This window comes from Neopelma chrysocephalum, unplaced genomic scaffold, assembly GCF_003984885.1.
Source record: "Neopelma chrysocephalum unplaced genomic scaffold, ASM398488v2 Primary Assembly neopelma1_68, whole genome shotgun sequence".
NCBI classification, from domain to species: domain Eukaryota; kingdom Metazoa; phylum Chordata; class Aves; order Passeriformes; family Pipridae; genus Neopelma; species Neopelma chrysocephalum.
In genome coordinates, this window is record NW_020897727.1 from 312864 (window position 1) to 327372 (window position 14509).

Consider the following 14509-nt stretch of genomic DNA (forward strand, 5'->3'; position numbering starts at 1 on the left):
TGGTGTCTGCTCTCATGGGCAGGATTAAGGGTTTACATCTCTGTTTCTCAAGCTTACATCCCTATAGGATACCTGTACCACCATGTCTGTGCTGTCTCTTCCTGCCTGGGTTGTGCTGAGGCAACCTGCTGATAAGGAGGAAGAGCATGGATAACAGACAGGCATCTGAGCTGTTCAGAGAAGGCAGTGGCTTTGTGGAGGCAGGGGGCCATATCCTCTCCTTAATGTAAATTGCTGCAGCTGCATCTTAGAACTAACAGAGGAAACAGCCCAGGTTTCTAAATAAACCCAGGAACCAATTTTATACCAAGGTAACGTTCTTTCCTTTGACAGGTATTTCGCTTTAACATGCTACTACATTTCTAATTTCAAATGATACAAGGAAGCCTGGCCATGAGAAGTGTTGACAGTGTAATTTGATTTTATTTGTATTGTTGGCACTTCATGTGTGGGACATTCTTTCCTGGTTTATTTTTTTATATGAGAAACATTCCATCAGATTGTGAAAAGAACATTTTCTGTTGCCCAATGCATAAGAAAAAAATCTAATTGACCAAACCCCCAACATTGTGAAGAACAGAAAAGTAAAACAAGTTAAACAATAATACTTGACTTCTATGTATAATGCATTGTCTTCAAAAATCTGAGTCGTTTCCATCCATATAAACAAGTTATATAGTAGTAACAAAGTGCATGAAGCAAATTGCTAAATTTAACTAAGGTATTAAAATAAAAAGTACTTTAAAACAATACTTTAACACAGTTTCTTGCCATGATTCCATCATGCATCAACACAAAGCAGATCCTGAGGCAACCTGTGCCTTTGACAGTCTTTCTGTATTATTATGTAAATAAATGGAAGTAATGATCAAACTCGCAAGAGGGTGAAAAACATCAAGACAAACCATCTATTTATAACAGAGTTGTATTTAAAAAAAATAAAAATCAAAGTGCACTGCTGGTACATCTCATTTGGGCCTATCTGGTATGTGTATAACAGAGGGGCGTGATCCAGTCTCCAGAGGTTTCAACGCTTTGTTTAAGCACCAAGGGAATACAGAACGGTGGCTGTTCTGTTAGTAGCACTACTATGACTAGCATGACAAAAATTGTACCAGAATATATACGTAAACATCTTTTGTATACTGAGGAGGCAAACACTCTTAAATTATCTGATGTGTACAGTACTGGTACTTAATGTTTTGGTGCCAGTACCAGACTGGTCCAGTAATTAGCATTCAGATCTATTTCTAATTACAGATAAGGCATATAACAAAAAGGTAAATATTTGGTTATTAATATCTCATACGGCTCAGCAACCCAACCAGTCAGAACTTATCTTGCCAATTTTAACAATCTTCAAACTCTTGTCTTCCATTTGTAGATAGTACTGATCTTTGAAAAAGTAGGTATATCCTGTGAAGATAAATAAAAAGGCATGATCAGATTATGGAGTCTTGATCAAAGGTTTTTGTCGGTGTGATTTCATGAATCTCAATGAACTGGAAGATTTATTTCTCAAAATATTTGCATGTAGTTGTATTTGTATGATTAAAAAAAGATATATTTTTAATCTACATTAAAATTCCCCTCCTGTAGAAGAGAGGTCTTGTTAAATGGAGCCTTAGTCAAGTTACTACTTTGTGAGCCAGAATTTTCTTGGAGAAAATGTTTGTTGGCAAAATAAATGCTGAAAATGTGATTGAGTAGAGACTCGTGATATCAGTGGTGCTTTCAGACATTTATGTATATCTGTGCAAAATATAAGGCCCCTTAAAACCAGGGCCAGGCTCTCAGCTGCAGTTGATAGGAAGTTAAAAACATTACAAAATAAAACCCAGTCGTGCCTGTGACCAGGGAGATTATCAGACTGAGTTCTGACTGTGCTAGAGCAGGATGGTGCTGAGATGGTGCTGTGACTGTGTGCTGGTATGGAGCTATCAAGGAATTGGGAAATTTCCAAGCCATAGGGAATGGCTTGGTTGTGCTTTCTGGTGTAAGGACATCCTGTGCATCAGGCTCACTTTGGCTCCTACTCATGGACCACAAGAAATTCGGGTCTTCAATAAGTTTCAGAGCAGACAAATAAGAGAGCTCGTTAGTGACTTAAATCCAAATCACAGCTTACCACTGTCAGCAAGACCCAGGACAGCATCAAGGTTATCTGGAACACCATTCCATGAGTCAGCAATGAACTTAGGGGATGCAAGCTCCATTTTCTTCTTTTCTTCATTGTACCTGAGGGAAATTATGTCTCTACATTACAAATCTGTGTTTAATGTTAAAATGCAATGTAATTTTTCAGGGAGTCCCCAGCAAATATGGCTCTGTGAAACAATCAAACAGAAATATAACATCTGAGATTGTAACATTGTTTCTATTTCTTTGTAATTATTCCTGGCTCCTTTTTAAAACCCTGTGAAATTTTACATCTTTCCTTTAAAAATGCAATACTTGCTGAATTGAAAAGACACTTTTTAAGGAAATTTTTTTTTCAGAAATCTAATTTGAAAATTCCAAACATAATTCTAGAAAAGGTAACTTTTTTCAGACAGCAGTCAACATCTAAAGATAGCAGATTTTAATATGAAATTACTGTTTTTAAAATTTTATTTGAAATATGCTTGTAGTCTATGCAATTGATAGATTGCTATTAAATAACTAATTATTTTCCTTAACATTCCACTGAAATCCCCTGTTATTTTCACAGTCTCTCTCTCGGTGATGATCAACACACAAACTCCAAGTTAAAAATACATGCTTTTCTTGAGGGGGACACACACCCTCAAATCCACAATGGCTTTTGCAATGTATGTTTTAAAGGAAAAACCCCTCAGCTGATGTAAATCCTCGTCAGTCCAGGGCAGTGAGATGTAACTTGCAATGAGTGGATCTGTCTGTGTACCCACACCCACAGATGATCAGTTGTTTCCTGTACTCCCTGTGCTTTCCACTGCAGAATGCAGAGATAGCTTTGGGCAAAGCCAGTTTTACACTCCCCCTAGAAAGTAATCCAGGATTTTCCCTTTCATATGTAGGGAGTAAACATCCCAGGCATGCAAGGTCATTGACAGGGAAGGTGGAAGGAGCAGGGCTGGTTTCCCTGTGTTTCTGGTTCTTAGGTGGGTCAGTGCTAAGCGAGAGTGGAGTTGTCCTGAGGAGCTGTGGCGTGGCATATAGTTTGGACCAAGCTTCCAGTGCATGTGAGGCCTCAGTCACCCCAGCAACACTCTTCAGGAGCAGTGGACTTCAGAGTCTTTGACTAGTACTGCAGGGAGGGAAGCACTTATGTTCCTGATTTCTATTTATCCACTGCTGTGGGTATCTCAAGTTACCTTTCCCTCATTGCTGTATGGAATTACTTGGATTATATCCAAAGTTACGCCAGTACAACTGAGCAGTAGATGGCCAAGATCAATTTAAATTATTAGTTTACATTCCTCACTATTTTATTTCTTGGATATTTAAAGAAAATCTAGTACCTTGCAGGGTAGTTTTAAAACTTCATCTGTGGAATCTGAGCCAGCTTCTCTTCCCACCCCCCCCTCACAAAACTTTGCTATGCTTAGCAGTCTTGTTATAATAACACTAAAATAGCTTGTGGCTGGAATGAGGGAGAGAGAAGGCTTCCAAAAAATCCATTTAAAGTAAGTGTGATAATGGCACAGGAAGGACTATGGTATGTAACTATTTTGATTCCTTGTATATAATGTAACAGCCACATACTTAAGGGTTATAGTGTCTGTTAAACAGAGATGCATTTTTTTCCCCCGAAATATTTGTCAACTGCTTACTTTCTTCTTTACACAGATAAAATCACTTAAGCTTATTTTGATTCCTTAACAATAAATTATGCATTCTGCAGCGACTGCAATGGATAAGGTACCAAGATAGAAATACTGCCTGTGATTAGAGTGATGAATTACTTGGAGGCCTTGCAGTACAGTTAATCAAAACAATAGCTTGCACAGGAGACCAGCAGCTTTGCTAACTCATAGTCTATAGGTTTTAGCAGGAGCCTGAAGTGTTGCAAACAATTGTATTAGTACTACTTGCAAATGCTTAAATCATCTCTACAATACAACAATAAAAAATTAATAATGTTCTTTAGCTTTTAAGTTCTTTTTTTTTCTTTAGATAATGGAGAAAATTACTGTCCTCGAAGCAATTGAAAGTTATGATCAAGTGGCAATTGTGAAAGGGTATTTTATTTACTTACAGGAATCCACAGCCATTAGGATATAATGAAGACAGTAATTCGGTTTGATCATAACGTGAAATTATTGTTCACATAAAATGACTCAATTATACTGAGACCTCCTCTGATATTTTAGATTGAGTATCTCTCAGAAGGAACTCTTATAGCTTGGAGAATCTCTTAGGTTTCTGGAGGTTGTTTCTGATGTTTGACTTGCTTCTCAATTGTCAGTTAACGAATGGGTCCACTTTCAGCTTGTTGTGTAATGTCTGCATTCCTGAAGTAAAGTCCTGTTCCTGGAACAGGCCTCTGATGTGACCGCAGGGTTAGTGCCTCTGTTTTGTTCTCATGTCATTTTGATAGTCAGCATGGAGGTAACTCACAAAGTTCCTCAGAGCACCAAAGTGCCTCTGCTTTTTAAGATCATCTTTTGTGCCAGATCTCTCTGCCAATTATGCAAATGAGATTCTGTTAAATACAATTATACAATTAGTAGACTTCCAGGTGTAACGTAGGATATTTTTCTACCACAGTAATAGCCTTGAGACATTTTAAGGACATTCTTTCTTAATTTAAGAAGATAAGATAAGAGTGTGATAGCAGGTCACCTGAGTTTCACAGGAAACATGAAAAGGATTTAGAGACTGTCAAGATGAATTTAAGCTAAGATTTTTCTCAAAGTACTAACAGATACACTTGTGGTTTGTTCAGATTCCCCCTGTGCCAAATATATTAGTAGAGCAAAGGTGTGAGTGACTGGTGGATCAGCTGCTGAAAGGATTTACAGTCAGCCCCAGTATGCTTTGCTAGTCACACTGCTGCTTCTTTTCAGTACAGTGCCTCCAAGCCTGCTGGCTTACTGAAAGAATTTCAAAGGCAATCTGGTCAGTCTTTGGATTCAAGTGATTGGAGATCAGTGCATTTTTAAGAAATTCCTTTTAGAGTCTTCTCCCAGCATTTGTGAGCTGACAGGAAGGACAGCTTGCCCCTCTGAAGAGCTTGAGACCAGCATGGGGCAGTTGCTGGTATGTGGGGGCAGAGGGCTGGGTTGGTAGAGGTGAGCAGCCTGACAGACACTCCCAAATACCCTCTTCCATTGCGAGCTGTTTTCTCAAACAGTTTGATGCTGTTGTATTGAAACTCTTTCCTGCTGTCAGCACTGTTCTGGCAGCCCTCATTTTGTATTCTCAGAGGATGAACCCCTGTGTTTTGTCCCTGCCTCCTGACCCTCAGCATGCATTGAGCCCTAGAGACAAAACTCTGCCAACAGCATCCTACCACCACTCACTGCATCTTACTTCCAGTATCTGTCTCCAGCAAAGATGTATGTCCTCTTGTTTCTGCCCCAGTTAAAAGCTGCATCGACTCGTTGCACATCAGGGGGCAGTCCCAGGCTGGTGAGTTTCTTTGGATAGCCCCTGTCCAAGTTGCTGGCTGAATAAACCCAGTACTCGTTTCCTAAGCAGGGGAGAAAACAAAGCAAACAAACACTGTTTATTCATCAGTAACAGAGGTGTATTTCTTCTTTTTTACTTTCCTATGTGACTTTTTATTGCACTCACTCTATTACTGGTCTTTCTAGTACTTTACCATCTGTGAAGCACTAGATCACAATGCAGGTGTGTACTATGACTACAACTGGTTCTGCTACTGAAGTGTTGCTTGCCTCTCAGAAAAGGCATCACCTCGGTGTGCTCTTGCTTCCTGCCTTCTTGGCTGAGTCATCTTCAAGGCAGACACTGTCTTGGTACATTGGGGTTATGCTAAAACTAATAGTTTATACTGGTAACTTTTTGTATGATGAAGATGGTCTGAAACCAGGCAGGGGCACCTGAGTTTCAGATGCAGCAGCTCATGTTCATCCTCTCTTTGTTTTGTTGAGCAGTTCGGTTGAGTGATTAACAGGAAGTTTTTGCTTGGAGTTGCTGTTGTCCTTTGTCATGCAACATTTTCTAATGTCTCTCCAAATATGTACTAGTGGAAGGTGTAGTAGTGTTCTGTGTTCTTTACATGGAATTACAATTTACTTAGTAAATACCCTCACTGGATTCACTGAAAGCCACAGAAAGATTAATTCATGAAAGGACATTTCTTTGATTCTGTGCTAGTGGCAAATAAATAAGTGAAGTATTAATATGAGAAAAATGTAAAGAGCAGCATTTGAGATCCTCATAAGTTATTATTTCACCATTCAGGAGCAAAGGGTAGGTCTCACTAGTAAGTATTTTAAGACAGTTGTATTATTTTGAAACCAATCTTTGTTTTTTGATAGTTTTTATTTTTTAAAAGAGCAGTTTAGTTATGTTTGCCTGTAACTTATAAAGAAAGGGAGAGGTTTAGATGGAATAAGGTTAAACATAGTATATGCAATATTTCAAGTGTTTTGGCTTGCCTGAAATAAAACATTTTTAAGATTTTTTTTTTTGTCCTCCTTGTAAACTAAAGCAAATGGCCTCTGAGACATGTGGAATAGATTATCATTACTTTTTTCCCCTCCTGTACCAAAAATGTACAGCAGCTTTGGCCATATGGTTTTTACATGATTGGAGATGTTTAGTCATGTTTTTAGTGGATGCTGGAGCCCATTTTTTTTGCTGGCTCAGTTTTTCATGTTGAAAACAGGCTCACAGCTCCGCTCATTTGGCCACTCCAGCTGAACCATATGTGTGACATGCAACAAGAGCTGTGCTTCCTGTTCTCCTTCTCTCCCATGGAGGCAGCTCGCACGGCCACCTGTATCCTCTGCCTGATGAGCCACCAAGGAAGATGCTTGGAAGCCAGAGTGGAAGTCAGTCTTTGGCAAAAGAGTAGTAGACAAGGAAAGGCATGAGGAGAAAAAAAAATGTAGTCTTCTCAGGCAACATATGCAGAGACAATAGCTTAAAATGGAAGGAAAGGGCAGAAAAACAGAGCAGTGACTGATGAAACAGAGCTCCCACTGTTGTTGTTGCTTTTCCTTCTAAATAATGACTCTTGTTTAGTCTTGCTTACTGTTGAATGTCTCTTTCCAGGTGCTTATATCTCCCCTTCTGTTGTACTGGAGGCTGAATGTTGTTCAGAGTCTTTCAGATTCAACCTTTTGTCCTAAATCCTCAGCATGAGAGTATGGAGATCTGTCACCCATACCTGAGGGCTCTAATGGCTCTTAGACAGGCTGTTCCCTGGCCCAGTTACAGTTCCGAAGAAACTGAGCTCCAATGCAACATTATGCAAATGGCTACTTACATTTTGAAACTTAAAACCAATACCTGAAAAAAATACAGCCTTCTCATCCTGAGGGGCCTCGTAGACAGCATCAATTTTCTCTGGCAAATCAGGCCAGAATGTAGCAACAAGAAGAGGACCTGTGGGTTTTCCTCGGGGGTTTACGGTCCTCCACATGAATCTGGGCAGAACAGAAAGTTGTATGAGATTTACAATGAACTAATTCACCAGCACATCTGTTTCTCATCACTCCTGGCAAAGGCCACATAAGCCTGCGTAGACACACATGTGCACACACACGTTAACAGCAACACACACTTGTGACTCTTTTCCTACAGTGACTGAAAAGTCAACACGTTTATTTAGGAGTATGTTGCCTGAAGAGCTGCACCAGCTGCATGCTGGACTGCAGGGGAAATTGCTGCACTGATTGCCTTGGGCTTCCCGTTGCTTTTTGCATCAGGGCAACATTTATCCTGTGCTTTGAGTATACAAATAAACTCATTTAACACGGCATTTAAACGGTTGGAGCTCTCCTGTTGCTGTGTTTGGAGCAGATGGATGAATGTTTGACAAAAGCAGAGTTTTGTATTCCATGAATTGCTCTTGCAATTACTATTGTAGTGACTAAAAGTTCAAATCTAATAGCAGTATATCATACTGCTGGGAAGTGAGTTTGGCTGTAAAAGAAACTGCTGGCACTAAAAGTGTTCGTTAGAGAAATGCAAAGGGTAATTTATTGGCTATTTTATGTATAAGTAGGATCATCATTTGATTTAAGCTCTAAAAAGCTCTAATTATCTCTACATGGCACAGCTTTGTGCTGAGGACTTTTAATATTAAAAATGTCACTGCTATTTCCTCCTCCATAGAATGAACAACTTTTTTCCCCCAACAGAACAAAAGTTTTGACATGGTCATAAAATGAAAAACCAGCAGGCTGGTGGAATGCACCAAGCTGTTAAATTCTGAGGTCAAACAACTTTTACCAGCAACATGTTTCTGAAGCTCAAGGTGCTACTGGCGTCTTATTTTTTGCAGAGTATAAATTGTCATTACCCATTCCTGGCTAGAATAATTATACCTTTGAGAAACCCAAGATCGGAAATTGAATTTTAGTTTTGCCTGGAACTCAGAGGAGCAGTCCTAAATTCATTTAATAAATTGCTGTAGTTTTATCAACACAAGTTTGACTGCAAACACAGCTAGGACAAATAAAACATTTTGAAATGCATTTGCAAGTGTGATCAGTTGATGCATGCTGAATTGGATGTTTGATATGAGGAATAGTACAACTGGCAAGTGCATTTTTTTTTCTCTTAATTAAAATTATGTATTAATTTAACCTGAGGTATGGTACTAATAATTAAGATAGTAATATGTTAATGTACTCCCATTTTGCATACAGAGATGTATTTTTAACATGTGCAAAAATATCTCTGAGCATGATTCATTATAATTTTCATTTGCAAAAAAGAGGCAAAGAACAAGACATATTGCTAATTTCTCTTTCCCTTGACAGTGTCTAAACACATATGAAATGCTGTAAAACGTAAAACCATTTGTGTCATGAATCTTTTTAGACAGAAGAGCAGATCCAATATGATATGGAATGGAAATTCACATAGAAAATCTTTCTGACATTGCATTCATGAAAGTAGCTCCTTTAAAAACCCAAGTTACAGAATTATAAGTCAAATTTGGCCCTGATTTATGGCTGAATCAGCTCTAATAATTGCTATCTGCATGAATTCCAAACTTTTCAGAGCCAATAGAGACTTGAACACCAGGTTTTTAATAAACCACACATTTCAAGGGTCTTGTTAAAATATTGAGGTTTTCTTGTGGAACGGGAAACTTCGTCAAAGCTGAATTTTATTTTGTTTTTGAATGAAGTAGGAGGTATTTTTATTTCTACTCATTGAGGAAATGGTAAAATAAATTATTTGGCTTTCTCCTTTCACTTTGAACATGATAAAATGTTTTAACTCCTCTATATTAAATTTTAATACTACATTTATAGACTGATTTATTAATTTTGTCACATTAGGTATTTTACATCATATTTTTACATAACCAACATTTGCCATTGTTATTATTATTGCATTCAGTTATCTAAAGGGCCCAAATTGGTACATCTTCTTTAATGTGTTGGTAAACTTCAGAAGTTTGAATTTTTTTTTGGTCTCAGAATGAAACCATCTGTGTAAATGCTGTTCTCCAGCATTTTGTGCCCAGTGGAAAAGCTCAGCTCTTCTCCACGGCCAACAGCACCTTCAGTAATTCAGTAATTTTATTTCCTTGGTTCGAGGAGGAAGGGGAAACACTTTTTTTTGAAAAAAATAATCATACCTGACCTCCTTTTTGCTATTTGCTCTCTTTGCCTGTACCATGTGACAGTTGAATTCTATGGTTATTTTCATGAATCATAAAAGTCACACGACACATGATAGACATTTGTTTCTTGAATTCCAAAAGTGAGTCATAATGCTGTTTGCCTGATACTTGAAAAGCTGCAAGACTGATAGGCAAAGCCATTCCAGAGCAAAACAATTCAATAATTGTCTGCTTTTGCTGCATGTTAGACAAAACCTGAGCCAGTTTGAACAGATTGTTTTGGTATTTGCATACTTCTCAGACCAACTGTATCTAAATGCAAAATACTTCTATTTTGTTGGGATTATTCAGAATACTGGATCACTTTGCTGATTTAGGAATAGATTTTACATTGTTCCTCTGCGTGACTACCAGTTTACAAAAGCGGAAGCAAGGTGGAAGTCTGGCAGAAAACCAAGGCCCACGAGTGAGGAGGAGAGGAGAACGGGATGGGAATGCTGGGAATACTTTGGAACTTGAAAGGGGTTTTACTGCTGTGAGAATGACTTTCCTTTGAAGGCACTGAGCTGAGGTGAATACTCTGATGCTCTTGGATGGCTGTGTTAGCAAACATGGGCACCAGTTTTGACAAACTTGTTGGACTGGGGTCGTGGGGCTCTTGGTGGAAGGGCCCAGTGCAGCTTTCTCTGGGGCTGATCTCTTGGTACTCTGGGACCATTTTGTGGCCAAGAAAGGGCTGTTCCTTGCTAATAGGATCACTGGAATCTTAGCCTGCTGCTGACATGGCCAAGAAGAAGAGTTTGAAAGGTATCAGAGGTGTCCCTATAGCCAGATCGAATGAACCCTTTTTGCCCTGAGCAGCTGTCGTACAAATGGAAATATTGCATTCTTCCAGTTGGAAGCTTTAAATCCCATTTCTGCATTGCTAAAATACAAAGCCTGTGAAAAAGATTAAGTCAAACTTCAAACTCAAAGCGCCATTATTCTGGATATCACATAGATTGGGTCTAGAAGCAAATGCACTGAAGGAATTACTGTATACCATAGCCTGCAAAATCACCCAATTGACCATGACTTTTTGTTTCAAAATTCTGGTGAATAGAGCTAAACCACACAGCATAGTAATGAATTTTTCATGTCTCTAGCTGAAAATTTCAATCTGGAGCAGATGATTGGACTCAGGTATATCACCAGGAAATAGAAATAAGTACTAAATTGCTGTTTTGTGAGGCAGACTTGTTTGTTGGTTCTTGCTTCCTTTTAAATTTCCACTGACATCTATCAAGGAGCAATGAACAGGTGAGTTGCAATACTTCCCTCGACTTCAGATGCTCTATGTGTTTTCATATGATAGGAGGCAGTGTTTGATTTAGGCAAGCTCAGTGAATGTATGTGGGCCCAGATCTTCAGTGGTGTTGAGAGAGTGTTCGGGGTAACTGAGGATAAATGATTTCAAATTGGGCATTGATTTATGGCAGGGAAAAAGGAGCTTTAGTGTCTCTCACCATGGTGCTGCCAAGTCCCACACTCCTTAGGAGATGCTCTTCATTGCTGAGCAGCTGGGTAATACAGGCCTTGGCAAAGGCAGTGGGAGCTGCAGCTGTGCAGCCACCACATTTTATCAGGAATGTCTCTGCTTTTGCATCGAAAATGTCTTTGGTATCTTCAAGTCTTGGAGGCTTTGCACACACAGAGCCTGTCTCAGTCACCAGTGTCCTGGATGTGTTATTACAGCAGCCATGAGTCATGTAACACTGTTATTTAATGATTTTGGACTCAACCTGAATTAAAAACAAATCAAGAGCAAGACTTTGCTAATGGATTTCCATGATTTTTTCTTTATGAACGTGGGAAAGGAACAGATCCTTTTTGGACCAGTCTATCATAATGAAAGTTATGCTAAAACCCAAGATTTGCTAAAACAGTGTCTCCATTGTAAAAGAGTCATTTGAGAATGTTGCCACTAGCTTTGGGTGAACTACTTTTTTTTAGGAGTATTTTTAGAAGTTGAGATTGGAAATTTTTCTGTAATCAGATATGAAACTTCTGTCCAGAGTACAAACTGTATGAAATGAAATTAGAAATAATAATGCCTCCAGAGCTCTAATCCTCTGAAAATGATGGGATTTCCATTGCTGAATTACAATCCATTTCGAAGTTTGCATGTGTCTCACAACTACTTCACTGTTTTGAGCAACCCTGATGTGACTTCACAGGCCAGCAGAGCTGACACCAGGGTTAATTTTTACTCTCCAATTTGTAAAATTGGGCAGAAAATGAGAGAATGGGTCTTTTTTTTTTGTGGTTTTCTTTTGTTTGGTTTTTTGGGTTTTTTTTTGAGGTTTGTGGCATTTCCTTGTCCTGGTTTTAACTAGAACTATCACCAGCCCAGTTGTCATAGCATTTTGATGTGCACAGTCCTAGTGTAAGGCAGAAACCAGAAATTCAAAGTGTCACAAAACTGCCTAAAATAATGACTGAAGTTGAAAATTCCAGACTCTCAAATAAGTTTGAGAGTATCTCTAAGAAAAGTTGAACTTATGACATAATTATCTCACCTGTGAGGTGACAGGAACCTCATGCAGATCAGCAACAGAGAGTTCGAGGTCCTGCACCTGGGTAGGAGCAACCCCAGTACACGATGGGGGCCAACAGGCTGGAAAGCAGCTTTGTGAAAATGGACCTAGAGGTCCTGGTCAAAACCAAGTTGACCCTGAGCCAGCAGTGTACCCTTGTGGCAAAGAAGGTGGAATAATTTACCCATAAACCCAAAATTTGCCATCTGCTTCCCTTAGGAGTTGGTTAGAACACTTTGCTATCTCTGAACACACAAAACAAAGGGCAGATATTGTATCTGATAACAAATTTCTAGATTTTGATGAATATGTCTCACAGAGTCCTTCACTTGAGACCCCATTGGTAAGCAATTTATCTCACTTACCTGTCTTTGAAGAAAAATATTTCTCCTCTAATTTGTGCGACTCCATCAAATACAATGTCGTGCTTGCAGAGCTCTGGAGTGACAGGTCCAAGGGTTGGACGTGGGCCCGGTCCTGGTCCTGGTCCTGGCCCGGGTTCAACATCAGGTGACACTTCTGTGGTGGTGAACAGAGATAATCTGTTACACTGAGATAGTGCTGCATCAAGAACAGAAGCTACCATGATTTCTAGAAGGGGAATCATTTGGAGGCAGTGCTTGAAGGAGGAAAAACTTATAAAAAAATCTTTTCAGAAGGAGGGTGGTTGAGTAGAGCTGAGGAAGCCTTGGCTTCCAGTCCTGCATTAATCTGCTGCGTGGCCTCGTTGGAGACATTGTACCTGTGGGTCTGTGTTGAGCTGCCTATTTAACCTGAGAGAGATTCAAAAGTGACTATACTGGGTTCAGAAGTTAACATCACAATTTTTGTTTTGCTGGCTTCTAAAAGGAAGAGAAATGCATTTCAAAGTTCTTCTACTCAGAATTATCAGCAACTCTGCTGAGAAAGTAGTCAAAGAGGATTTTTCTTTTTTAAAGAAGTGCCAGTATTTCCCTAGTCACAAAGATGAATTTTGAGCCATTAGCATTATCTTTCTGCCCTCACCAATAATCAGAATGTGTTTTTCAGAACATGAACTTTTCCATCTGGTTTATTTTGTTTTATTATTTGGCTTCTGCTGTATTACCATATGACTCTTAGACATCGAGTTGGTTTACTGTATGAAAAAAATGGAGTGTAGATGATTTGTGATAATACTAATAAGGGGAGAAAACGTGTTTTTTTAAATTATTGGTTTATATAGAAAGCAGTTTGTAAAGGATTGTATCAGTTATAAAGAAGAAAGAAAGGTAGTTTTGTCTTGAAGTTTTGTGTCAGGTCTTGAATTATGCCTTGACACAACTGGATTAAATTCTGAACTCTTATCAAAGATACATGGCGTGAGCTTAGAAAACTCACTTAACCTTGCCCATGTCGCCATTCCCATTCCTAATTAAAGAAGCTAAGAACAAGGAAAAATGAAGATTCAAATCAGATTTTTGTGTCATGTGATAATCATTTTGGTATACTCTTATTAAAATTTCCAAAGTGTTGAATACTGTAGAATATAGTTCCAGTTAGAGAGATCTCTCAGTAGAAAAATTAAAAACACAGAAAGAGAAATAGTATATGGAAGTTACTGCTTAATTGGCTGTAGTATACTTGTGCCTCTGCAAGGTGGAAAATATATACATGCAAGGAATTCTAATCATAATAATACTTATGCATTTTACTAACACTATCGGTGGAGAAAATAACAAATTTTAAAGATGTAGCAATGTAAAAATACTTAAATCCACTTTTTCTCCAGGAGCTTGCCAAATACATTTACATTGAAGTTTCAGCTCCCACACACTTTCTGCACATTATTGTGATGGTACAGCTTGAATTGTTGCAGGGAGACAACGTGAACTGTTTCCAAGCTGGGACACAGGAAACTATGTCCTTCCCCTCCTACCAGGAGTTGCTCTCTGGGAATCTCAGGGTGTTATGGAAAGTAACATCCCACCCCAACCACATCAGGTGTTTCAAGCTAGAGACAAACATGGCATTTCATTGACCCAGTAAAGGCACTAGAAATTTTCATATAAAGGTTTGGTTATGGGGCATTTTGGAACTCCTTCTCATTCAGTAAATTTAGTGAGCCCCCATCCTTATATTATGATATTTGATTGAAGTAGAAGCCCTGCTATTAACATGAAAAAATCAGGGAGAAAGGAACAGAGGGAGTTTCTGGCATTGATGGATTTGTGCA

General features: G+C 38.8%; 1 protein-coding gene across 1 annotated transcript in view; it reads right to left on the reverse strand.

Moving 5' to 3' along the window:
- Positions 1–403: 403 nt before the first annotated feature.
- Positions 404–14509, reverse strand: part of MMP2 (matrix metallopeptidase 2) — a 32638-nt gene continuing 18532 nt past the window's right edge. The window contains exons 9-13 of the mRNA XM_027685174.1: positions 12681–12834; positions 7447–7583; positions 5497–5656; positions 2129–2238; positions 404–1416 (exon numbers count right to left, since the gene is read on the reverse strand). Of these exons, the coding sequence (XP_027540975.1) occupies positions 1313–1416; positions 2129–2238; positions 5497–5656; positions 7447–7583; positions 12681–12834 (665 nt within the window). The 3' untranslated portion in view covers positions 404–1312. The remainder of the gene's footprint in view (positions 1417–2128; positions 2239–5496; positions 5657–7446; positions 7584–12680; positions 12835–14509) is intronic.